At 43.4% G+C, this 27,674-nt stretch overlaps 3 protein-coding genes across 4 annotated transcripts; all 3 read right to left on the bottom strand.

The window, feature by feature from the left end:
• Positions 1-757: 757 nt before the first annotated feature.
• kdf1a (keratinocyte differentiation factor 1a) lies at positions 758-11,686 on the bottom strand. 2 transcript variants are annotated; one of them, XM_079503980.1, is made up of 4 exons: positions 11,582-11,686; positions 9,248-10,357; positions 4,690-4,764; positions 758-1,787 (listed from the first exon to the last, which is right to left on the bottom strand). In XM_079503980.1, exons 2-4 carry the CDS (start codon positions 10,266-10,268, stop codon positions 1,711-1,713), a joined length of 1,173 nt encoding a protein of 390 aa, XP_079360106.1. In that variant the 5' UTR covers positions 10,269-10,357; positions 11,582-11,686; the 3' UTR covers positions 758-1,710. The 2 variants fall into 2 exon arrangements, with proteins under 2 accessions (XP_079360106.1, XP_079360105.1); XM_079503979.1 differs by having other exon boundaries at positions 11,182-11,667.
• A 3,977-nt stretch (positions 11,687-15,663) lies between these two features.
• On the bottom strand, positions 15,664-18,951 carry LOC306924979 (trophoblast glycoprotein-like; the record flags this gene model as incomplete). Its single annotated transcript, XM_079503658.1, has 3 exons — positions 15,664-16,657; positions 17,536-17,751; positions 18,947-18,951. The coding sequence occupies 3 exons, from the start codon at positions 18,949-18,951 to the stop codon at positions 15,664-15,666; spliced, it is 1,215 nt and encodes a 404-aa protein (XP_079359784.1).
• A 438-nt stretch (positions 18,952-19,389) lies between these two features.
• tmem222a (transmembrane protein 222a) lies at positions 19,390-26,786 on the bottom strand. Its single transcript, XM_079503535.1, has 6 exons — positions 26,610-26,786; positions 25,100-25,184; positions 24,713-24,744; positions 24,524-24,620; positions 23,749-23,879; positions 19,390-20,781 (listed from the first exon to the last, which is right to left on the bottom strand). Exons 1-6 carry the CDS (start codon positions 26,729-26,731, stop codon positions 20,694-20,696), a joined length of 555 nt encoding a protein of 184 aa, XP_079359661.1. The 5' UTR covers positions 26,732-26,786; the 3' UTR covers positions 19,390-20,693.
• Positions 26,787-27,674: the final 888 nt, after the last annotated feature.

The raw sequence follows: 27,674 nt of genomic DNA, 5'->3' as shown, positions 1-27,674 counted from the left end.
TCTGCTATTTCAAATCTTTGAATATATATTCTTTCAGAGCGAACGCTTTTAACTCAAATCTTAATCTGGAACTACATATTTTCAGATGGGGATCCGTGGCCAAATACAGATAATTCTGGGGGTCCTTGACATGAAAAAGGTTGAGCAACACTGACATAGAAACATAGGTTTTTCAGAAAAATGGCAGAACTGACTGACAGACTTGCCCTGCGCACCGGAAAATAGCCGATCCACAAGTTCAGCCCATGTCGTGTTGCGAGCCATCCTGAGCTTGTAGATCGGCTATTTTCTGCGCGCTTCACTGGCGCCTGATCAAGTATGAATCAGGGCTTCAATGGTGTCTGGAGCAAGAGGACAGGAAATCACAGGTGTTGCAACAACATCAACATACAGAGCTCTTTAGACAACACATTAGCTAGGGCTCATGAGGACAGCTTGTCCTCAGTCAGTATGTCGTCTGTCCAGTCCACAATTCTGTAGACTTCATAAAAATATTTGTAATAGCTAAAAGAGACAAACGACTGTTACGACTGTGACTCCAGTGAGTGTACACAACTAAGCTGCATCATATGGGAATAGACAAAGTTGAAACCTTATCAAGCGTGAAAGGGCCTTTCATACCAATCACTATAAAGATATACTTTAAAAAATATATATATATTTCTAACATAAGTGGATGGCAGACTTCACGACACAACTAATAGTTCACTGCTGTAAACTATATAAGTTTCGTGCTTGGCGTGACCGAAAACAGATGTGCAAATATTTTCTTCCTTTTATTTATTTTCATAAAAAGTAAGACTTTAAAGTGAATACTTTTTAAAGGTGACCCGATGCCGTGCGTAAAATGGTCTAAACAGCCCAGTAACAATGACTTTAAAAAATATATATGTACATAATAATATGGCTTCTGAAAAACATCCTCAGACAAAACGACAGGATTAACCCTGCCGGTTTAAGGAGTCCAAATGGAAGATATCATTCATCCCATGCAAAAACACACACACATTCACTTGCATATAAACAAACTCAACTCACTCACTCATAAACAACTCAGAACAAACACGGACGGTAAAATGTTTTCATATCAGTCTCTCTATCTCATGGCCTAAGCTACAGTTGCATGGAGTGTTCACCCATTGCTTTTTACAGCACAGAGTGACAGGACACCGCTAGTATAACAATTTAAAACCACTTGCAAAATAGCATGCAAATAGATGCAGAAAAAAAGATCAACTCTCTTATCTAAAAAAAAAAAAACTGAAGGAAAAACAATCCCTTTGTCGTCCATATGTCTGTGCAGGAGTGGACTATTTTGTAGGAGAGATAGGGGGCTGCCGGTTGGGGTCATGCAAGTCACGGAGCCACCTCTTGTGACACTACACTGTAGGTGTGAGTGAGTGTGACTCACGCAGAGGTCTGTGAATTTCAAGGACAGTTCGCTAGCAGATATTGTCATGACAGGAGGAACCACAGAACGAGGCGGGAGGGAGAGCTCACATTAAAAAGAAACAACAGTACATGCGGTAGTAGAAGGTGCTCCGGTCGGTAACAACATTACTCCTTTTAATGGCGGGCCAGTTCAGATGACAGCAGAGGAACGAGCCGGTTCCATCGTCCAGCTGTTTACCGTCACATGGTTTGTCCAGCTGGTTACAGCCTGCCTCAATGATGGTCCCCCCCCCCCCCCCCCCCCCCCCCTCCAGCTGTTCACAGTACATAGAGCAGGGGAGCGCCAGAGGAGTCCGTCTCAGTCTCATGGTGATAGGTCGTATTGGAGGAATAGTCTGCAAGGGAGGACATTAAACAACTATTAACACACTTTAAGCCCAATATACCTTCTTGCACGACGAATAGCGAGAACAGACGATCTAATAGCACGCGGCACGTTGCGAGCTTGTGCTTCTTTCCGTTATGCCACTTTTGGAAAATGTTGCATATGACATTCCTACATATTATGACATACCCAAAATAGGGACACTAGGTTGAAAGCACTTTAAGAACATAGAACACTGCACCCATTCTAAAGAACATGTGGTATTAGATAATAATTATGTTTTCCTCTTTTGACGATTTGACCCATTTCTACCCTGTATTGTTCTTTCTACTCCTGCTCTTACTCTCATTCTCTCTCATGAAAACAGGGGAAAATGAAGGAATTTCACACACTTCTTTACACCTGTAACCCTGTGATGTGACACTTAAAAAAAACCCAAAACAACCATATCTCACAATTCAAAACAATGCATCATTCAGAAGTGTTGCTCAGTGGTGCGTGTAAGAGCATTATGACGACAGTTGCAGAGTTTTAACCCGAGAACACCTGGCACATTCCCAGGCCAAAGATTGTGAGAAGATAAACGTGGTGTACCCTCATTCAAAAGACAACGTAACCGGATACGCCTACCCTTTTTTTTAACAGGGTTGCCACTGAACAAACGAGAAAAAGGCTTCCCGTTTGCACGGTTAGCTCGTCTCGTAACCCGAGTTGTTCGCTAAATTACTTAATAAACCACAAGGACATTATTATGTGGCAAGTATTTAATGTGACCTGATCCACTGGTCTAGTGAGGGATGAAGTCCCCCTCATCTCCTCCTCCTACTCCCCCCAGAGGGGAAACGGTGGTTTGGGTGATGGGTGTAAGGTGTTGGGTGGCAGAGGGGACTAGCTAATGGGAGAGGGTTTGCAATACTTGGGAGAAAAGAAAAAAAGAGAGAGTGAGGAATGTGGGGACTTTACTCTTCCAGCAGTCACATCAAAGCCAGGTATGCCACTGGAAAGCAGAGAAGAGTTGAGAAAACGCCTGCAGCTGCAGGCAGCCGGTACAATAGATAGAGCATGAGGAGTACAGAGATGTTGGGTCTCTCAGGACTGTTCAGTCGGAGAGGTTAAACATGATTTATGCTACTTTGCATGCCGTAAATCTCTCTAGGTCGTCCTCAGACGAGCCCTCCATCGTTGCTTCCAGTCATGCCGGTTCCCCATACATCTGGCCAGCTCGTTGGTGCTTTGCGCTCTGGGTCTTTCTTAAATAGTAGATCTAATAGGACCATGATGGTAAAGCTATTGAGCTTGTTGATTCATTGTATCGTCAAGTATGCTCTCCCGGTCTTCCAGACTAATATGCCTCTGTTCTACATTGGGACTTCTGTGCCAACAGGTTTACCTGCTGTAAGTAAGCCTTGTCGAGCCATGGGGCAGGAGCCTCCTGTTTATTTAGCGTGAGGCAGCTTGATGTACACGTCCTGGACATTATGCTAGTACTGTAGAGAAGGGGTGCCCACACTTTTTGACTTGAGAGCTACTTTCAAAATGACCAGCTCGGCAAGATCTACCCACCAGATCAATTATTATACCATTGCTGAAAATAGTTTAAATATGTACCTGAGGGGGCTTCGGAATAGTAGAGTTCGTGTTACATTCTGTACAGTATAAGACAAATGCACTTGGAATGGGAAATAGAGGGGGAGAAATGTTTTTTTTTTTTTTTTTAATCGTTTCTCTTCTTCAATATATTTAAATTAAATACTCTTTAGGGGCATGTCATGTGATCTAACTGCACAGCCTTTGTGATCTACTGGTAGATCGCTATCTACCTTTTGGGCACCCCTGCTGTAGAGTATGTCACAGGGATTTAGCCCCAATCCAGCCCTTGATGCTAAGTGCCAAGCAGGGAGGGTGGGACCCAATGCCTTTTCAGAGTCTTTGGTATGACCCAGCCAGGGATTGAACTCTGACCTCCCAGTCTCAGGGCCAACACTAACAACAAGGCTGCTGCGACCTACTGTAGCTACAGTTAAGAACGGGGGCGTCAACCCAACATTTTGACAGGGCAGAATCTGCAAATATTTTGTATTTATTTATAAATAAAGATTTCCTATCAGTTGCCAGCTGCTGCCGTCTTGAGAGATGAACCTGACATCTGCATTTGACACATACTGTATATTCATCAAAGACTTTGGAGTGACTCTTTTTTAGTAATCTTCCACTTTACATTAAAGGGAAATAGTGTATATTTCTTTAGAGAATTTAAATTCTTTGTGCCGTTATGGTTATTGAAAATGACACTCACTGATTCACTAGCTGCTGCCACTCAACTTAAAACATACTACTTCTCTATCAATACACACCTCATGAAGCCTTGAATTCATGGAGATTTCTTTTTTGTTTTTGTCACATTCCTAAGCCAATCATTTTATGACCGGCACTCAATGGAGACTCTTCCAGTCAAAGTTTTGGCTTGGTAACAAAACAAAAAATAAGTCTTTTTTTTGGTTGAACTACTCCTTTAAGGGGCATGAATTCAATACGAACACATCACATATCAATTCTAATTAACTGTAGATGGTAAATGCATCAACCATATATAGAGCCTTTTATCCAAAGCACTGTACAATGTGCGTTACATTCACCCACACAGAAACCATGCAGGGCAGCAACCTGCTCATCTGGAGCAATTAGGAGTTCAGTGGACACTTCGGCAGAATTGCCTGCTACAAGCCAACTAGCTACTGTACAACAATTATGTATGTATGTGTGCTGCATGTACGTACACATTTTTTGTCATTCCTCTGTGTACAATGAACACTAATGACCCGACGACCCCAATAAAGAAGAATGTGTTTGACTACTGCGAGCACACGTTGTGGAATGAAGGGGCCTCCCTCCCTCCGTCCTCAGTGACTTACTTCTCTCACTGTAGTGTCTCATCTTCCTGGCTAGTTCATCCGACGACGTCTCCGCTGACACCTTGACATCAGGCACTGTGACGGGGAAGACCAGAATCAGCTTTATTGTCACGTCACAGGTGTAACAAGGTAAAACAAATTGGATGAAATTCCCCGATACCACCCTTAAGTACTCAGACACTCTGACCCGTCACCGTGAGTACCGCGAGTACCAAATTAATTAATTCAACGGGAGCAAGTCTGACCCAACGGCCAACACTGCAGCAAATCGCCAAAAACAGCCGATCTACAAGCATAAATGACAACTGACAAGCTCGATCTGCCTCTATAAGAAAAAGGGAGTAAAATAAGGGGTTACTCAAAAAAAATAAAAAATACTCATATCGGTACTCGGTATCAGCGAGTACTAAAAAGTAAAAATTAAGTACTTGTACTCGGTCTGAAGAAAATGGTATCGGGACAACTCTAGAAGACGAAAGGGGGAGGTTTCAAGTGGGAATGGAGATCAGACAAGAAAATCAGAAAGAGAAACATCTACATATTTACACATTATAGTACCTGAGATAAGCTATATATATATGATATAAAAGGTGCGTGAGCATAGCAGCAGATGAATATTGTGCATGATATACTAGAAAATAGAAAAGACACACAAAAGGTGCAATGAGAACACGTGTTCATTGTTTTCCGCTTTCTATTAATAGTTTTCCATTTAAAAAAAAAAGCAGACATACAAGCTCGAAGCGCGTTACTTCATGCCACGCTGCGAGTTTGCACATCTGCTATTTTTCCACATTTCTGAAAACTCTTGAAACAACAACTGATTTACATGGCACTTGTAGAATTGACCTCAGGTCTTAATGGGTTAATGACATGTGCACCGTCCCGTCCAAATAAACAAATAAAGTAAAGTATGGGGGACACTGGGGGAACAAGAAGATGTGGGCATGTCGAGCCGAGCCGTTTTAGATTGAGTGTGGTAGATGTGTGACTTGGGCTGTCATAATACACTTACTTCTTGTTTTCCCCCTCCGTTTTCTTTACCATAGCCTATGCACAACCCATTTTGACTAACTCCAATTGAACAATAATTATACTCTTTTTCTTCCTCCTCCGTGAAATCGGCAGGGATTTGCAGCTTAAAAAGTGTGTGCAGCAGACAAAACAGCTTCAGCCGCGTTCCACAAGAAGAACAGAACACATGCAACATTAGTCATTATGTGAAGACAGGTGACATGATTGGCATATCTGGTATGTTAGACAGGGTGGAGAGTAAGACTAAAAGGTATTAAATAGTTGTACTGTAACTAGGCTTTGTTATGACACGGTAGGTAGGATATCGTATAGCAAAGTAACTCAAATGCCCATCCCTACTCGAGTGTCACAAGTCCCATTCTGTATTTTCGAGGTGGCATTCTTTCATTTCAAGTACATACTAATGCCGCGGGTTTGCGGTGGTTTAATTGATTACATTTGGTAACACTGGTTTCTTTCAAAATTGGTGTGAAAAAGCACCCATCAGGAGACCAGAAGGGGAGGTAAATGTAATGTTCCCATCTTTTTTGTGTATATACTGTATAGTGTTTGTATTTGTTGATGACATTTATTATTGTGTTAATTTTGTATGCCATGTTGATGGATTGAATACACAGGATGACTACAATGGAAACAAGTCCTCAGGATTTTTTTGTGTGTTACTTTTAGCTTCAGTGTCTTACCGTTTGCATTTCTGACCAATACATTATTCAATCAATCAATTTAGTTATGGGGCTCGCGGTGATTTCACCACAGCACGAAGCTGTCAAGCTGTCCTCGATGCGAAGCAGCAAGCGTGGAAGTCCGTGGTCAGACAATGGTCTGCCCCAACCCCATGTGAAATTCACTCCCCAGCTAGTACATTCCAGTTTTTGATTTTATTCCTTTGTCTTAAGTGTTTTCCCCCCTAATAAAGTTTTATTTGTTTTCTCATGCCCCCCATGTAAAGCACATTTAAGTATTCATATAGACATTGCAGACACTTCATATAGGCATTGCTGCACTTGTTTATCTGTTGGATAGTAGCCTTTGATAAAAAAAAAGCGTCTCAGCCCTGCGGTCGCTTTCTGGTCTTTAAGGTGTCTTACTGGTAGTATGGTTAAGGTTAGAGTAAGGGTATGGGGGTGGTCACCATTGCACTCCCTTTACTGACACCATAGGAAGGTTCAGTATCCACTTATTTCTACATTCTGAACCCATTAAGACCTGAGGCCGATTCTACAAATACCTTCTAAACCAGTAGTTCTCTAGCTTTCAAGATTTTTCCAAAATATTCAAAAATAGCAGATGTACAAGCTCGCGGCACGTCACTTGTACATCTGCTATTTTTGAATAGCCAACACAAAAATATAGTGACAGATGGTTTCCCGGTTTTAATGGGTTAAAAAAAAGCTTTAAAAAGGACCATTTCACCCATTTTCATTTGGTAATGAAATGGTCGTCACTAGGGCTGGGTATTGCCTACAACCTCACGATTGATATCCCACCATACGATATGTATCGCGATACGCGTCGATTTTGACTAATGACCGCATGTCAATATGTCATACAAAGTTTACTTTTGCGGCACCACAGATTACCGATGTTTTGACAAATATACTGTTAGAAAATAAAACATTTCCAATCCAAATCAATTTCAACAATAATTGAAATAAATAATGTTTTGATGGATAAATGCAAAATATTTAATCATATACATCATAACTGTCAGGCAGAAACTGATGCTGATATTTATTTATTTATTTGTAAAGCTGCGTCACACACAGCATTTCCTGGCGTATAGATATTGTAGACTCACTCTATCAAAACGATTATCAGGATTATCAAGGAATATAATACGATTGTTGTCATATCGATTAATTGAAACTAGCCCTTTGCTCATTATAAGATCATTTTCTGTCTACTCTGTCTGTGTCTCAGTCAGAGGTTGTCTGTGGACAGGTCAGAAACCTGCCTAACAATCACATCATCAGTGGGCAGGTTTCGTAATTTCTTTCTTTTCTTTTAATGGATGAACAATGGCTTCTAGTGGAGCATGATAGGCTTCCAGGAAGAGAAAGGCTACACAATAGATTCTATTATCTTGCAGGTAGGCAGGTTGAGCATTAGTGCAGACTAATTATATGAAGATACGGTTGAAAGTGGATGAAGTGCTCCTTTACCAAAATGGAGGACCGTTATGTAAACAAGTCTTACAGTGCATTTTAACAGTGGGAGAACAGTAAAAATAATAATAACGAATTGGATTTTATGGCGCTTTTCCAAGTGCTCAAAGCGCTTTAAATTGGTTCATTCATTCATACATTGACTCGGCGATAGAAATCTCTTAGTGGGCATTCCTGCTGTCATTACCTATGTCCTCGTATTGGTGGTATGGAGGGTAAACAAAGCAATTGATTGGCTATCGCCGGACGATGTCGTCCAAAGATAAAACATTTTCATTTTTTCGGGCGACGTTCCTCCGCCCACTATTACTATCGCCGGTAGTTGTCCCAAATAACAAATAAAATAAATAACGCACTTCCGGAAAATTCTACAAACTGTTAATACAATTTCCAATCAATCAATCAATAACTAATAACTAATATTTTTACGCTGGGAAAAGGAGCCATCTATATTAATATGGTCTGCTCACAAAAAAGAAAATCACTACTATGCTCATAGCCTATGAGCTGTAGTAGTGAATTTTTTCCTAGCTGCTTTACAAGAGGTAGCGCTTTTGCATTTATCAGTAGCCTAATGGGCAAAACAATTTGTGCAGCAGGACTATACGAATCTGAAAAGGATAAATAAAAGTATGCTTTTCATCATGTTTAAATTGATCCTCACCACCTGCTGTTGTTTGTGTTCATTCTATCGTCTTCATTTTGCTGTCATTTTGTTAATCTTGTGGTGTTAATTGTTCTACTAAAACGTGCCGTTTCGCACCACGTTTTGAACTTGTGGATCTGCTACTTTTGATGCTTTTGTGTGACGCTGCAGTATGATGAAGTAGGGCATTCATTTACTAAAGATAAGATGTGAAGATAAGGTTTCTGCCCGACAGCTGCTATATGTAATGATGAATGCAGTGCAGTGCAGTGTGTTATTATGCTTTAAATACATTCATTCATTCATGGTGGCAGTGGCAGGCAGCAAGGTAAGGATGGGCCGATAATCGTTAGTATCGTGATAACAGAACACTCAATGATATCGTGGAGATTTAAATGTATCGTGAAATTGTCCTCACAATGTGTCACACACCAGGAATTAGCTTTTGTTGAGCTGCAAATTCAGCACCACTTAAACCCTCTATAATTGAATAAAACCGACCTGTAGATCGTCTATTTTGGGCGAATGTTCTCCCCAGAATGGATGCTGGGGGGTTCAAGTGGTTTAACAAACGTGCCATTTTAAGTTTTAAGTATATTTGATTAAAATCGTTAACCACAATATTTTTTACCACAACAATCGTGACATAATGACGTAATCTTAATGGTCCCATCATGCAGAGTGTGTGGTGGAGTGAGTGTGTGTGACTTACTGTCGCTGCTATATGTGATGGTCATGGTTTCGTTGCCGCTGTCAGGAAGGGTCCCATCGCTCCTGCCGTTGTTGTTGTGCCTCTGCACCGTGCTCTTGTTCCTCTTGCCCTTGCGGGTGCTGATGCGGATGACGCCGTGCACCAGCTTGCACTCGGCCTCCTGCTCCTCCAGGTTGTAGTCCTGGGCGATGCTGTAGATCAGCTCGCTGATCTCGTTGGTCTTGGTCTGGAACGAGGAGTCCGAGGTGCACTTGGCCAGCTGGTCGATCTGGTGCAGCTTGTACAGCTCCAGCAGCTTCTTGGTGATCAGCGAGTCAATGTCAGTGCCCGCGTCGCTCAGGTCGTCCAGGTCCAGGTCCTCCCGCGAGTACAGGCTGGTGTTGCTGATCGGCCGCTGCTGCTGGCTCTCGCCCTTTTTCCCGCCGGCCGCGCGGCGTGCCGACTCCGGCGGGTAGTGTCTCGGATAGACCACGGTCTGGCCCCCGATGCGCACGTCCGGGTACCGGAAGCTGTCGCCGGCGAGCTTGGAGGTCTTGGTCGGCTTACCAGACGGCTCGAGGGGGACGCCACAGGTGGGGTTGGACACCGCCATGCCGTTGACAGGGTGAGCCTCGCAGCCCGCCTTGGATGGGTGGTCCGTGGAGCTCTCGTTGACGGGCAGGCAGGGCTCCCGGCTGCCATAGAAGCCGCAGGTCAACACACAGCAGATGAGAGCCCTGCAGCCGCTCCACCCCATGGAGGCGCACGAGCCACAGGCGTGTCTGCTGCCGGCCGCCGTGTCCGCCGAGCCGGGGATGAAGCCGATGGTCTCGGACCCCCGGCCGTTGGTGTTCCGCGGGTGGCCCCCCCTGTGGCCGTGCTTGGACTCGGAGCAGTGGCGGGGGTGGTGGTTCCCGCCGTGGTGGTGGTCCCGCGTCCGCTGCTCACCGTGGTGGTCCTTGCAGGAGTCCTGGCTGGTGCCGCTGTCCCTGGACACAGTTCGACCCTGGCGGTACGCACCCGCCCTGGAGCTGGAGTGCATTCTGGCGGCTGAGGGTGGGGGTGTCCAGGGGGTGGGTGGGGATGGGGGCCCTGTATTGAGGCCCAGGGAGGGATCAGAGAACCCGAGACCTGGTGGTGTGGGAGCATGACAGACAAGTTGAACAGAATCTGAATCAACTTTATTATCGTCACATCACAGCTTTTTACAGGTGTAAAGAAGTGGGTCATAAGAAGGAAACAGGCCAAACTATATGTACATATACACAGCAAATATTAGGGACCAGGGAGGGACCGATATACACTGAAAAAGCCTGTACTGGTCCATTTGGCTCCTTTTTTTACACTCTGAGTTACAGACCTAAATGGGGCTAGAGTCTAGACCTAGGCCTAGGGCCTATGAAATGGAAACAAGACAGCAAGGACTTTTTTGTGCTATCCCTTTGAGTGTTTGACTGTACTCTGTTGCTGTTTAAACATTCTGTCTAATAAACTATGCAATCAAACAAACCAACCTGTAAGGGCCCATACATGTCGTTTATTTTTTCTTTTCACCAGACTACACACACACACACACACACACACGAGGGGGATATGGGGGCTGCAGCCCTCAGCCATGCAACTAACCTCCCATGACATGATGACATTTTGTAAGTCATCATGCAGGAATGGAGTGTAAACAACTCGGACAGAGTCACAGAAAAGCATTCCTAGTGTGTGATTTTCATCTTTCCCGTAAGTAGGATGTAAACGCTGAGTGTGAATGTGATAATCTTTTTTGGCCCGAACTGTCGCACCCATAAAGAGAGCTTAATTGTTTGTCTGCTAGCTAAACATCTGGAGGACACAATGTAGAGACTTATAGGTATTATAAGCAACAACAAAAAGAAAAAACAAACCACCATTCAACGCAACGCGTTTCAAAACAAGTGTTGTTGACTGGATCGGAAACTTACCGCATACGAAGAAACTTTTTTGGGCGGCTGTTGTTTTTATTTGCTCCTTTTTTGGTTTGATTGTTTTTTCAAAAACTTTTCAAAACCCGTTTTCAAAACTTTTGACCAACGACAGAAAAGAAAAGAAAGAAAACCACGGAAGTGTCCGAGAGGAAAACACTTATTGTCTAGTTCTTCTTAGTAGTAGTCGCGCTGGAAAGAAAGAAAGACGGGGACGGCTTTCGACGTCTTGAACTGTCCCCAGAATGGTTGAGTTGTAGTTTTCTTGTTTTAGTGCGTGTTTTACGCACTCATCTCGTCCCGATCGGCGTTGTGTTCCGTCTCCTTATGGTGGATTGTCATGTATAGTGTTGTTGTTGCAGTGTGTGTAACCTTCCTACCAGAAGTGTTTGGTTATTACCTGCGGCTACAGGTTATTCCAAAATCCTGCACCCACCCACACAGGTAAGGCATGATGATGATGACGGCATGACGCTGCTGGCTAGTGGGCGGATGCACGCACTGCATGCAGAGGCTTGTCGTGGGGGAGTGTAAAAAGGTTGCGCGCACCGAAAACAGCAGATCTGCAAGCTCACAGCGCGTCGCTGTGGCGACGCGCTGTGAGTTTGCATATCCGCTGTTTTCGGTGCGCGCAATGACGCGCACCAATTGCGCGCAACCAGAACAACAGATTCAGAGTCGTTTTCCTTGAATTTGCCGATGGGTTCCCAGGTGAGCCATCTAGCTTTCTTATATATCTGTGGAGTGCCCAGCCTTCCTGGTGCCCACTCTTCCAAGCTGCCCAGTTTTCCCTAGTGCCCAGAATGTTTTGGTGCACACAATTTCCTGTTACCATTACAAATAAAAGTCCTGTATTCAAAAATGTGCTCAAGTAAGTATTGGACAAATACATCTTAAATTGGGGATCCTTGATATGAAAATGTTTGAGAACCACTGGTTTAAAGGTATATTCAGTGATTTCACTTCATTTAAATATCACATCTTTTTTTTTGGATAATCCTCCCTACTATAGAGTGTGCTGACCATATAAGGAGTTCCTCCCTGTCCCCAGTGAGCCCCTGGGGTCAAAAAACCCTAGTTTCAGTTTTGGTGGCGGGTGGCAAAGCCTTCATCCAATCAGGATGAGAGGGGCCTTCCTCCAATCATGATCGAGTGGGGGTGGGCCTTGGTGCACGTGCTGTTGGCCTGTTGCACTTCCCCCCACTGTAGTGCGTGCATGTGCACATTTTGTTACCGGGGCGGACCGGGTGGTTTTCCAAATCACCCAAATCACTGAATGCTCCTTTAAACAACATGAAGAAACAATCCCAAATCTACACTTTAGAAACAAGGTCCCAAAAAACATAACCCGTAGAAAAACAAGCCCAAAGTCGCTTATAATAAGCAGACATGGCAAAACTGGTTGGAGTTGGTAGTTTGGTACTCAAGGACACTTCAACAGTGAGTGATGATTATTCACTGACAGGCCCCAGAGGCATAGCGTGTATAGCCGCTTGGGAATCGGAATGTTTCCGGTTCGATCCCTAGCTCCCTCTCTGGGTTAGTGCAGAGGAAGTGTCCTTGAGCAAGGCACTAGTGGCAGCCATTTGGTGGTGCCACAGATATAAAACCCATTCATGTTTCCCATAGAGATTTCCAAAAGTATTTATATAAATTATTTTAAGCATGGAACCAAGCCACTATAAAACATTTGATTCTGTGTCAAGAAATAGTTGAAAACTGCAAAGAAAATCTATTTATTATAGTATAATAAAATCACACCCGTGTGAAGTGAGTCGATGTAATCCCTCCATAGTCCTTGGTCTGCCCTGGGGTCTCCTCCCAGTGGGACGTGCATCGAGGACCTCCCTAGGGAGACGCCCGAGAGGCATCCTAACCAGATGCCCGAACCACCTAAGCTGGCTCCTTTCTCACCCTATCTCTAAGGGAGATGCCAGCCACCAGTCGGAGAAAACTCATTTCGGCCGCTTGTATTCGGGACCTTATTGTTTCGGTCATGACCCACACTTCATGACCATAGGTGAGAGTAGGAATGAAGATTGCTCGGTAGACAGAGTAGAGAGCTTTGCCTTCTGGCTCAACTCTCTTTTCGTCACAACAGTGCAGACTAACTCAGTCTAACTCATTAGGTGATGTAATGGTGATGTAAAACAAACACGGACAAAACAAACATTAAACTCTCTTTATTGTTAATGGCATTTAATGTGTGTTAGCGACTAAACAAACATTAAACTCTGTCCATTGTCAATGCCGTTTGTAATGTTTGTTTAACTAAAAACAAACATTAAACCTGTATATAGGAGGGGCTAGCACCCCTCAATAATTAAATACGAATCAAATATTTTATGGCCACGATTCACCAGGAGTGTGTGAATGTGTATGCACATTGTAAAGCACTTTGGATAAAGGTGCTATGTACAGTAGGCCTACTGTATAATACTGTTAATGCACCATTTACCATTTACTTACATACACAGATGTTTCCTGCTAGAGCAGGTGATCGAACCAGGAACGTTTCAGGTCCTATAACCTTTAGGCCACCGCTGTGTGTGTGCGTGCGCGCGCGCGCGCTGCGCGAGAGAGAGAGAGAGAGAGAGAGAGAGAGAGAGAGAGAGAGAGAGAGAGAGAGAGAGAGAGAGAGAGAGAGAGAGAGAGAGAGAGAGAGAGAGAGAGAGAGAGAGAGAGAGATAGATAGAGAGAGAGAGAGAGAGAGAGAGAGAGAGAGAGAGAGAGAGAGAGAGAGAGAGAGAGAGAGAGAGAGAGAGCGAGAGAACATCTGCAGAGCCAGCAGGTGCATTTTCAACGAATATCTTTCATCCTGTCCTAATTTTTCCTGTATAGAATCATGCACTTAATCACCTTCCTGCTGCAGAATGAGGATAGCAGGCTCATCAGGTGAGAAATACAGCCTATGTCTGTGTGGCCTCTCTTTATTAGAATACAAAAAACAAATCCAACAGAACATTTAATATTGCCATATTTTATTGGATATTGACAATCTACATTATCTAAATATGAGTAGGTTGTCAAGTCTCCATCAATATTAGCTTCTTCACCAATATTATGACAATAGTGCATGCACTGCTCAGTATTGTATCGTATAGCCTACATTTCTCTCTATTTAATTTCTATATAAGTGGAACATATATACTCTCTAAAAGAGCTATACTAAACATGTCTGGGTCTATTTCCAATTGATTTACATGAGAGTATCTTTATGGATTGATTATTAATGGTACTTTAAGCCTAACATGCATTATTCATACATTACATTCATACATTATTCATAGATGTGAAATATCCTGCTGCTAATCTTCCACAATGCCAACTTAAACAAAGCTGAAAAACTAGGATTAGGTCAACTGTACTGTAACAATGGGTCAAATGCCACCATTTTTTCCTACTCTGTCTCATGGGAGGGATGTGGAGGGATGTGTCTGCTCTACAGCATGTCCTTTAGATAAAGTTAAAGGTACTGGCTGATGCAATAATGCAAGTAGACATATGCAATAACGGCAGTCTGTGTCTGTATCAGTTGGTTCCTTGGGTGTTGTACACTTAAGAGTTTAACTTGATTTTCCATTTATTTTGAATGCACAAAGTTGTGCAGTTGACAGGGTAAGCATGAATTGTAATGCAACTGTGTTGGAGAATGTTTTCACTAAACGATCATCTGTTAAGTAGATCATTTTAGCCTTTGCTTCTCTAATGGAAATGTTCCAAACAGTCAACAGATGCTATAAACCCCAGTTACGATTGAAGTAAGTGACTAATAAACAAAACGAAACAAAAACACACTTTTCTCTATAGGCCAGAGCAGAGCTCTTCAACAGGGACCCCGGGACCCCTAGGGACCCTCAGGGTTACTACAGGGGGTGCCATTGCCAAATATATATCTTTTTTTTGAGTGGTGCAACCACTCCTATAGACAGCTATGTGTGTTCCTGGGTCCCTGGCTGGGTCTGTCCGAGCACGAAATTAGTGTTTGGTGTGTGACACAAATATTAACTGTAAAGTACAGGGACCCCCTGAGGACCCCCACACGGTAACTGTCATTTCTCAACCATTTCGGACGCGGTGTGTCTCGCCGGAACGGGGCCGGCCCCCTGGGCACGATCTGGATGTTCCGGAGACCCCCCGGGGACCCCCACACGGTAACTGTCATTTCTCACCAGAATCGGGCCGGTATTTTTTACATGAACCACTTGAACCCTATAGCATCTCTTTCCTGAGGAGAACATTAGCCAAAATGGTTTAAGTGTTGACATGGTTTAAGTGGTTAATTGTCTGAAAATACACATGAACGTGAATCCAACATATAATGATAGTGATGTCAAACAAGTCTATGAAGCTTTGTAATCTATGAAACTGTATACACATACAATGAGGTCTTAGAACTATATTACCAACCCTTACACTATGTAGAACATTCCACATTCCCGTTTGTTCATGTTGTACCAGTTCCAGCTTCAGGTCAGGTCATCATAGGTTCCCAGGGTGGGAGGTAGTCACCTGTTTGAGCTGTGTGTCTGTGGGCATCTGAACCACGCATGGGTCGGCAGGCACCTGTATCTGTCCCGACAGAGATTTTCCAAAATCGCCGGTGCCACTGCCCTTCGGCCTGTCTCCTCCCGCCGGTTGCCCCCGTCGAGGGTCGGTGTCCAGTTCGTAGCGGTAGTAATAGCCCTCCAGCACGTCATGGCCCGCGTCTCTCATCTCCTCAATCCACTTCTTCATGCCGTTGCGATTCAGGTAGAGCACAAAGATGAACACCATGCCCACGAACCCCAGCACCAGCCCCAAGAAGACGTAGGAGGTCTGCAAGGAGAGCTCGTCCATCTCCCCCTGGTGGTACGGAACGTCACATCCGATGGCCTGCATCCCGAGCCCTCGCATCTGCGCGCCCTCCAGCGCCTTGGGCGAGCCGCACCTCACGTCCTGCACGTCAACCACCCGCGCCTGGGAGCCGTTGAGCCAGGCGACAAAGTCGCGGATATCGCAGAAGCAGGTGTAGTTGTTGCGGGCCAGTAGGACGCGGGGGGAGCCCCCCAGCCTCCCCAGCTCCTGCAGCGCGTCGCCGTCGAATGTCCTGAAGGCGTTGCCCGTCAGGTCCAGCGCCTCCAGGCGGCCCACACCGGAGAAGGTGCCGTCGTAGACGCCCGCCAGGGCGTTGTCGGCCAGGATGAGTTGCCGCAGGCTGGGCAGGTGGGAGAACATGCCGGGCGGGAGGAACACCAGGCCGTTCCCGGACAGGTCCAGGCGTAGGAGAGAGTGGAGGCCACCCCAGCGCAGGGCGGTGGTCAGGTCCGTCAGCGACGTGGCGTTGTACAGCGAGCGGCTCAGGTTGAGCTCCTGGAGGGGAGCGCCGGGGATGCTGAGCGCCGCCGGGTGGATCAACGCCAGCCGGTTGGCGCTCAGGTCCAGGAGGCGCAGGTTGGTCAGACTGGAGAAGGTCTGGGACATCACCTCTGTGATCCTGCATAGGGAGGAGATGGTTGTGAGGTCTATCCTTACAACACTATTAAGACCTGAGACCATTCTACAATGTCTTCTATATCCTGACAGTTTTCTGAAAAAGCTATGTTTCTATGTCAGTCGTTCTTCGATTTTTCAAAAATAGCAGACCAACAAGCTCGTAGCTACGTAGCTCGGAGCTTGTAGATCTGCTATTTTTCAATAGCTAAAGCATAACATAATGCTAACACCAAAAGGGGTTCCCGCCCAAAATGGGTTAAGACCTGAGGCTAATTCTACAAATGCCTTCTAAATCAGTAGTTCTCAAAAGTGCCAAGGACCCCCAAAATGATTTGTATTTGGCCTGCAGACTACCCCATCTGAAAATGTTTTGTGCCAGTGACCCCCAGAAGAGAACGCTTTCAAGTTTCAAAAACAGCAGATGTACAAGGTGTGAGCTTGTATATGCTATATTGCTATTTATTTTATAGCCAAAGCCAAAATCTACCACTTATCCTCTATATACCTGTAGTTGGTTGAATGACAAATACCTAAAGTAGCAGATTTACAAGTTCACAACGTATCACAAAGCATTTGTTAAAAAAATAATAATTTGGGCCTGTCACATTGAAAGTGGTTGATATTACTCTGTTTGGATCATAGATAAAAGTATAGAAGAAATAAGCAATAAAATAAGTATGCTATCTTATTCTTATCTTATAATTATTAACACAACAGTTAATAGTGTTAATAATGAATGTGTTTTAGTACTCCAGGTCCACAGAAACACACTGTAAATATGATTAGTTTATTCAGATATGTATCAGGGAAGCTGATATTATCTCAATGTTCAGAATCATAACATTGTGTGATGAACACGTGTATACATGGTTCTCTCACCCGTTATTGCTCAGAATGATGTTGGTGACGTTCTCCAGGTCTGCAAAGGACTCTGGTCCGAGCCTGTGTATGTTGTTCCCTGTGATGATCACATTCCTGGCGTGTCCTGGAACACCGTGCGGGATGGCGTCGAGGTCCCTGGAAAGACATTTCACCGTGCGCGTGGAGGCAAAACACTCGCAGCCCAGAGGGCACTCCAAGCACTGGCACGGCACACTAAACAACACCCCCAAAATGATGCTAACTGACAAAAGACCCACTATGCATTCTAAACCTTTTGACAGCAACGGTAAAAACATCTTGGAGGGGAAAAAAAACACCAGAGAGAATACAACACAGAGAAAGTCAAGGTTCCGTGCAACTATCAAATGTATTTTAAGATTGTATTTTTGCTAAAGATGCAAAAACAGCTTTTTTTCTCTTCTCCTCTCTAATTCTGAACGGACCCACTGATAGGGTGAACAGAGCTCCTGAGCACCAGTCCTCCCATCTGCCCTACTGTGAGAATAAAGGTTACATTAAACTGATGGTAGTTCATCACGCACAATCTCCTGAAGGAATAGGTGTGTGTGTGTGTGTGTGTGTGTCAGTGTGTGTGCGCCTCTTAAAGCTACAGAACACCACTGTACAGCTATGTGGTTGTCCTGAATGGTGTGCTTTGGGAATTTGTGATAACTATTCATTATTGCTGCAATATATCGTTGCTGTCGGGTGGAAACCTCCTATGTCCAAAACCCGCCTCTGGCACAAGAAGTTTGAAAACTGCATCACGACAGAATTTTCACACGGGACTCTCATTTACTGAGGGAGGCGTTTCCTTTATTTAGACAGTTGCCTGTAACAGAGTCTCTCAAAGGAAAGAAAGGCCTTTAGAGAGAAGACATCTCATGAATACACATCAAATGAAACGACAGTCTAATAAATACTTAAATAAACATTTCTTGGGGGGTAGATATCACACACAATAAATATTGATAATGAAATAAAACTTGCAATGTACGCATATTGCTTGATCCCTCAGCATTCAGACTAAATGGCATTTGTGCCATATATAAATGATATACATTATACTATACAGATATACCATTTAACCCATTTAGGCCTGACCTCGAAATTTAAAAGAAATATTCTAAATCCTCCAGTTTTCTGAAATAAATATTTTCACGATTTAAAAAAAATAGCAGACCTACAAGCTCGTAGCACGCCACTCGGTGGCGCGCTACGAGCTTGTAGATCTGCTATTTTTCAATAGCTAAATTATAACAATGTTTAAAACACCAAAAGGGGTTCCCGCCCAAAATGGGTTAAGGGCAGGCCAAGGGGAAGGGACACACTTGTATAAAACAAGATTTTCATGTGATTCTTGCATTACTCTCGTCTTGAATATGGGCTCATATATTTGACCACATACCTCATGTACCCCAGCAACCATCAAGGCAAAAATAGCATAGTTACAACTACGGTTAGGATTACATACTCATTGACAAGAGAATCACATTCATCTGCTTCCAAAGTTGAGAAGAAATAATGGAGCCAAACCATTGCAAAACTATTGTACAGAGGTTGTCTTGTTTGTGTAAGTAAAAAAAAAACTCTGTCACTGTATATCTACAAATGTGTCCAGAGGGCATTAAAAGCACGAAACAAACTTGGGAAGAAACACAGTACATTAATGTGTCAGTGTGGCTCAACTATGCACCCCTCTACAGGTAGGTTGGCTTGTTATACGGAAGCATTGGTGTACAGCTGGCTGCTATTGCATCTTACACATACGTACACGTTTTTGTACATTTATATACAAATGTCCATATTGTATGTAGGCATTGCATTTTTGTAAGTTTTTATTTTAATGCTTAATGCTGCTACAATGTCAGAGGAGCTGAAGAAAACAAGACTTTTATGCTTATGTACTAGAACATAAGATGTAACAATAACCTTATTGGAGGCGTTTTACTTAATTATTTAGCTTCACCAGATAGATGGTGCTAGGTTCACTGATTACCTGGTTGGTACCTGTTTGAGTGCCTACAAGGCTCTCTCTGCACGATATGTGATTATTTACCTTGTTTATTGACTTCAGTTAAATAAACACGTTTACGTCGCTGGATAAGAGCGTCTGCTAAATGCCTAAATTATACCAGACTATTAACACATCAGTGTGTCAAACTGTCCGTCCGTCTCATTTCTCTATAAGCTATAAAAGTGTTCTTTGGGTTCATTAATGAACACATACTTCACAAAGCCATGATGGAACAGAGTTTACCCCAAAAAAGGTCACTCAGACTGTATCCCTGCTTTCTTAAGTTAGTCCATAACAAACCGCAACGTACTGGTCCATCCTCGCACTACGTGACATCACACACCCGACCGATCACTGGAGATGACGATGAAGTACAGTCCTACATTTGGTTTACTTTACGCCAAGAAGTGGCGTCTTACATAGGGTTGGGATCGGTTACGGTTCCTATAAACGTATCTGGCAAGAAAATAATTAACCGCCCGATTTCTTAACGGTTCCCTTTAACGATTCCTATAGGGGGTTCCAAATGGACCCTTTTGGTTCCATTTGTAGTTTGTACACTCTCAAGAGTTATGGCGGTGTTATGAGAGAGAAGAAGTTCACGCACACTATCTTCACTTATATGGCAGCAGTTCATTAAGCTGAGTTACAACGCTTCAGTCTCACGACCTTCATCAGGTATCTCAGACAAAGTCGTGAGACCGAAACGTTGTAACTCAGCTTGCTGCCATATGTGCGGGATCTCCTTTTCTCTCATTATTCGCACTGGCTGCCTGCTCCGACGCACCTGTCCCTGTAGGTGTGCAAAAGGACTTTATTTCTACTACGGTTCTTGAAATTAAAAACTTTGAGAAGCACCTGTATAGCAGACATGAGGTCCACATACCAGCTCTGACAGTGTGATTAAAAAATAAAAATAAAAAAAGAAACAGTTACGGAAACTGTTCCAAATGTGATGGAACAGAGTTGAATCCGGAATGTTCCGGATCCCATCCCCAAGTCTTACAGCAGCAGAACGGCAGACCTTTGGGTTCAGCAGAACTGTCCATGAGGAGACCACGAATAGAGGAAAGGTCTCATGAGTGGTCCTGATCCTCTGGACACCCCCCCGACCTCTCTGTGTCCCTGACGAGGAGGATTACTGGAGGTTGAACGTCAGTAAGAAGGTGGTGAGGACTCCAGCGAGCATGAAGAAGGGGAGCCAGGTCTTGAGGAACGCAGTGCAGCTGGAGGACAAGAGAGAGTGTGATTGGCTGACCGACCAGATTAGGATTCAATCATAGCAACATGAGAAAAAGAGGAAAGCACTTAAAAGCATTGCTTTGGTAGCATGGCTGAAGCCCTGAATCGCTAGCCACGCCCATTACAAAAAGAAATGTTCTGAATAATGAAGTGAAACAAAACGAAAAGTGCCTGGCTATTGCATTGACATGTATTTCCAAAATGGGTCCTCATTGCAAAACAAATAAATAAGTAGCTACAATAAACCTATAAAAGAGTTAATAAACATCTAATAACACAAAACCAGCTTTATTTTTTAAGTAAAAAAGTGGGTGAAATTCATTTTTGTGCATAGATCAAACCTTCATTAAATATAACTAAAACAATAAAACAAGCATACATGTAAATGTCTACATGTTTAATCACATGTATTACACTTATTACTTCAAGTACTCTGCTAGCTAAGCGCAGAAAAAAAAAGAAAGACAGAAAAGGAGAAAAAAGGTACTTTATGCCCAGAAAGCCTCCATCAAAAAGAAAGTCCTTCGATTGGCTCTGTTGTGCTTAAAGGTAGATTGTTCCATAATGGAATCCTCGAGGGCAGAAATAAATCATATACAGTTTGTGTTTGTGTGAGATGGTGTTGGGTGGAGGGGGAGAAGATGAAGGGCTAAAAACATTCTCCCCTTCGATTCCCAGCACATTTATCATGTACTTAGGACAGGCAAGGTCACAGGGAGTCTGTTTAGTTCTCCCATGGTCCAGTGTGTCTCTCCTCTCTCTCCCAGAGGCCCCCCCAACCCCCGGATGTCCTACCGTCCTCCCCAGCCCGTCCTGTTGGTCTTTGCCCAGCAGAGGGAGCCCTGGTGGAGAGGTGACCTCCAGCAGTGACACTTGGAGGGGAGCACTTGTGTCAGTGATGAATTACCCCCCCAACCTCCCCACCCCCTGTTTAAATACTGGGTGCCCTGGACCTAGAATGCAGAGGCAGCACAAAGTGTGACAACAGTGTTCTCTATGTGGGTCAACAAAGACTAATGAGGGGGTTTCTCTGTGCCAGATGCCCACTACACACATCCAGCTGGGGAGCTACTGGGTAGGACTGGTGGAGCTCTGTGGCACAACTGTAAACTGTACTGTGATGGGAGCAATCGTCTTACGAATACCACCATACGCACTGGAAAATGTTTAATGGCTTTTAAAAAGGTCAGTCCACTCCACAACAATGCAACTCTTCTCCTCCATGGCAGGTCTGCAACTGGTCGGTCCAGACCGCTGTTCTCAATCTCAAAGTGGGGTCCAGGGACCCTCAGGGTTCCCTGAGGAGATTCCAAATGGATCCAACATCCAGCGTAAATAGCTGATCTACAAGCTCACAAAGCGACTACGTGCTGAGACTTTTGGATTGGCTATTTGAACTATTTTTGGAAAAAAATGTCTGAGTGTGTAAAAAAAACAAAACGTAAAATGTTCAGTCTATAATGACATTAATTAATTCATTTGAATTAGTACTAGTCACAGAATATGAATCTCCACTACGATCGCATCCCTGACCGCTAGGGTGACCAGATGATCCCCTTTGCGTGGGACAGTCCCTCATTTCCAAGACTTTTCAGGTCTCCCACAAATTGAGCCCTGTCCCACATTGTGACTGGCAGGCATCAGTGTCCAAACGCCCTAATAGTTAGTCCCCTAATAGTTGGCTTTCTGTTGTAAAGCTCTCTCATTGTCTCTTTTCATGCAAGATGTGTTTTTAAGCCTGTTAAAATAACCCTGGGCCTAGGCTACAGTACCAAGTCGGCCATACCACCCATGACCAAACGTATTATTTGAAAACAAGATGTGAGACTCCAAAGGGATTTATAATAGCAAAATGATAGGCAATATTAGGCCTATGGTAGAATATGACACCAAGGCATTTAATAGCAACTTAAAGGGGAAAACCACCCATTTTCAACATTTTATTATGTCATTAATATACCTTAGAGCTGTTGTGTGGAAATAATAAAAAGTCCCCCCATTTTGTGTTTCCTAGAACTGTAATCATGAAAAAAATCATTAACATGGTGAAACACATCTTGATGATGTCATCAAGATGTGTTTCACCATGTTAATGCTTTTTTTCAGACCTCTAGTTCTAGGAAACACAGAATAGGGGAACGTTTTGTATTATTTCCACACAACAGCTCTAAGGTACATTAATGACATAGTAAAATGTTGAAAATGAGTGGAATGCCCCTTTAAGTAATACGTTTCTAACCCTGTCCCATCCCACTTGACCCACACAATTAAGCGACACTTCTGTTTGGATGTACTGACCGTTGATATTAATCACAGAGCCATTTGCTGTGTGTTCGCAAAAAAATAAAATAATTCAAAAGAAAGTTTGAAAAAAGGGCCCATGATGCGTTCATTTGTTATGCTCCATTGAAAATGCTATGATGGTTCCCGCTGAAGTGGAACGATACAGGAAGGGAGACAGAGGCCTCCTAGAAAATGCTCTAACATGGGAGTGGATGAGAGTTGTGTTTTTGCTTTCATTAGGACTTCATATGAATCATAGGTTAGCTAAGAGTGTCTAGTGTAAAAACTAAAATCTACAAACACAAAAGAAATCATCAAAAGTAGTCTTTGGCGGTGTTGGGGCTGTGGGCTTATGAAAAGAAATCATCCGATGTCGTCATTGGCAGGGAATGTTAAAAATGGATTTAATGGATGAGTTGGATGAAGATTTTCTACCTGACCAGAGCCATAGATAGAGTATAGACAGAGTTACGCAAACTCCGTTCACTTCATGGGGCCAGTCCAATGGCGACTCTTCTACATAGACTTCTATTGGTTTGGTTAACCGGAAGATTACGCCTTTACGGAATGCATTGGAGTCTATGGGCTCGTGCGAGTACATGAACCATGTGACCGTGCTGTTTTCTGCCCCCTCAATATCGCAACTCTTCTATTAGATGGCTCTGTACCTGACGTGTTGTCCATGGATGAGAGCCAGCGCAGCCAGGTTGACCATGTTCCAGGAGGTGCTGTTGTCGTAACACATCAGGTTGAGGGCCATGGCCACATGGGAGTGGCAGTTATCACAGCACAGGTTGTGCTAAAACACAGAGTCAGAAATACAAGGGATTCAGCATTTTCTGAAGAAAGATGTCCGGAAGTCATTGAACATCTTAATGAACATGTGGTATTCGTATCGTATCAGTGATTCTCAAACTCTCTGTTTCTCTCCCCCCCCCCCCCCCCCAAACACACACCTCACATGATTTTGGGGGGTTCCCAGATGACAGCGAGGTGACAAAAAATAAAAAATAAAGAGAAAAACTGGGGAAACATAAATATAAAAATTGCAGATGAAAAAAAAAAACACCTGTGTGAACTGAGTGGTGCAGGCTGTGTGTGTGTGTCCCGCTGTGTGCACCGCTCAAAAATAGCAGATCTGCTATTTTCACAGTAAGTCAAACTAAATGTAATGCCTCAACTTTTCTTGTCAGGGTGCGGGTCCCCAGTTCAAATATGATTATTTTGGGGGGTCGTGGCCTGAAAACGCTGAGAACTACTGCATTAGGCCACCAACCCCCGTAACTCTCTGAGTTACTGACCTGTAAGGGTCCATTTAGTTCCCAAGTTTCTAACTATTTAGCTGGGCGACCCCCTGGACATTAATGTGTGTATTGGTATAGACAACGTTTCTGGTTCATGGGATATGGTCATCATTATTATTAATTATTATCATCATCATACCGCTCTGCATTTGTACTCCTCAGAAGCATCGTGCACAGCTTTGTCCCACGTTGCAGGCCCGTTGCCACACACCTTGTCCACGTCAAGTTTCCAATACCTACGGTATGAATGATTATTTATACACCATGTTCAAAAAACTAATTATACCATGTTGTAACTCCACCGATATTCTAAAAATGATTAACTCACTTTGTTGGTTTACCGAAGCCCATGCTATCTTCCTGGGGGAAAAAAAGAAAGGAAAAGAAAACATTTGGACTCATTGCACTGAAAATAGCACAATTATGTTCAAGCTCACAAAGTGAAGTGCCACACTGTTGACTGCATATCGAAGGGTGCAAAATCAATTGCGTGTACAATCTATCTATTTCTAAATTGCACAAAAAACTTGACAATGAAAGTAAATTAATTCCTGGCGCAAAGTGACACGTTGTGCGCTTGTAGACCTGCTATTTTCACTAGTTTGGGTCCCAGGCAACCATCTAATCTCTCTTTTGGGTCACAGGCTGAACAGTTTGGGAGCCAGTGCTCTACATGCATCTAAAGAGGGATTATGTGTTGAAATAAGATACTCACAGAGACAAAGTATGAGCCTGCAAAATCCCGAATGACGCCCGAGGAGGTACATATACCCATGTGACCAATGAAAGGCAGCAGCCACCTGCAATGACACACACACACACACACACACACACACACACACACACACACACACACACACACACACACACACACACACACACACACACACACACACACACACACACACACACACACACACACACACACACACACACACACACACACACACACACACACACAGCAGTGAACAATCTAATCCACACTGCCATGGATCCATAATTACAACATAATGCAATATGTTTGATAATGTGAGTGATACAGTACAGCTGTAAAGAAAAATAAAACATAGTTGAATCTATTTGTAAAGGGTCTTGTCTATCAAATTCACACAGTTTTAACAAAATTCAGCACTATGCGTTTCAAGTTTCAGTCCTCACTGTTCACTCACTTTATCAAAGTCAGTATGATGTATGACCCCCTGGAAAACAATGCTGCCCACCCATGTGACCCCTATTGGTTCCACTTACGGATCTGTAACTCTGAGCGTACAAATGGAACACCCTTATGCGTCCATTTGGTTCCAATTGCACTGTTCTTTTTTGCTATCTCTGGGACCCCAATGTGCAATGCTTTAAAATCTTCAGCATTAATTGCAGGGGAACCTCTGTTTACAGCGTACAAATATGTACACCCGTCAAGAGTTACAGACCTGTAAAGAGTCCATTTGGACCCCTGGTGGTCCCTGTACCCGATGTTGACGAACAGTGATGTATAATCAATACAAATTACAAGCAAGGTTTTCATTATAATCTCACAGCATGTCTGCTGTGGTTGTAAAGCAGGTTATAAAACATATTTTTAAACTTTTAAAGGACCCCACCCCCCCAGTGCTGCAACTTTTTATTTATTTATTGATCAAAATAGTTTTGCAGAATTACAGTACATTTCAAGCACAACTCAATACAAAGACTGTTAACTGTGAGTGGACGACCCAATAAAGCATTACACTTGTTTACAAGAGGGTCCACCTTGTTCAATTCATCAAAACATTTAGAGACGGTCGTACAAATAGACACTTCTATATAGCCAAAGAACAGAATTCATCATAAAGGAGGTAAAAAGGGAAAAGAAACATATACAGTGAGGGGTAAAAGGGGTGGTGGTGGTGCTGGTCATTGCTGCTACACAACCTGATATTAAACAAGAAGTTGAAGGGGCACATTGATTTAGGTAATGATATACATGCATTACATGCAGCACATGTTCACATGTACACATACATGTTCAGTTGTTCACATCACATCATGCATACTTTACAATAGTTAAGACTTTTCTACAAATTCTTTATTTTTTATATTTTGGGGGTATAAAATAGCCCCAAAATAAAATAGCCAAGACTGTCATAAGCGTCAAGCTAGTAATACATCCTAGCTATCTAGCTTAATACACATACAGCCACAGAAGTAAAAACATATCGGCAAACATCATGAACATGTCTACTTACGATAAAATGGGAATGGGTGTCCAGACGATACAATATGGATAGCGACAGTTTTTCTTGTCAAATTTATCGAAAGAAGCCTGATAATTCATCATGATGTCGACGTCTTCTGCCTCCGCCGCCATCACTGGATGTTGACAGCGTGACGTCACGTGACCTGACGTGACGACGACACAGAGAGCTACGTCACTAGAATCTATCGCAGGTCTGTAGATACTATGTTCATGGTGTGTGTGAAGCATAGGGGGTGTGAATTAAAGTATATTTTAATTTGGCTCTGGTCTAGTCACTATATTTGGACGCCCCCTCTGAAAAAAACAAATGTGCCAGGGAATGGGACACTGGGAGACAGTGGGACCTCTGTCCAGGAGATTGTTTATTTATTTAATTAATTTATATATTTCTTTTTATTAAATAGCAGATCTACAAGACCGTTATTGTGATGCTAAATTAAACTATTTTTTCTGTGGACCCTCTGGAATGCCCTCCCGGCTCCCGGTCTCCCCAAGACCCATGGGGGTCCACGGACCCCACTTTGAGAATCATGCACCGCTCTAGATTAAATGGATGTGGAATCACTATTAATCTACTTTCAGAACAAAGAGCGATTTAACACATTTAATAATAAAAATCACACCTGTGTGAAGTGAGGCGCTTATCATCGTACAACACATGACACATTCACTGTTTGTTTACACAAACCCTTAAAGTTGGACATAGGCCCTCAAAAATAATAGGCCTAATCACTTACCCTACCTTTAATCTGCACTCCATCACACAAGGGTCTCTTGCTGTCCCTAAAGAAAGAGACCAGCAGAAGCTGTTGTCTTGTAGATCTGTTCTTTTGGGCTCGTGACACCGTCGTACTATGGAGTTGTATTAAGTGTGCGACTATAGCTGGGTCACCTCATTAGTATACTATGTGGGCCATGAGATGACATCCTTGTCACATTGCCCTGTGAAGTGCACGCTGATGTACAGCATACACACATTTAAAACCAAATGGTCAGCAAAAACGAAGAGGACATTTATAAATGAAGGAGGAAACAGCGCAAGGCAGGGACATTC

The sequence above is a fragment of the Electrona antarctica genome, assembly GCF_951216825.1.
Source record: "Electrona antarctica genome assembly, chromosome: 6".
NCBI lineage: Eukaryota > Metazoa > Chordata > Actinopteri > Myctophiformes > Myctophidae > Electrona > Electrona antarctica.
Note: the sequence above shows the minus strand (reverse complement) of the source record. Positions and strands in the feature narration are given on the sequence as shown.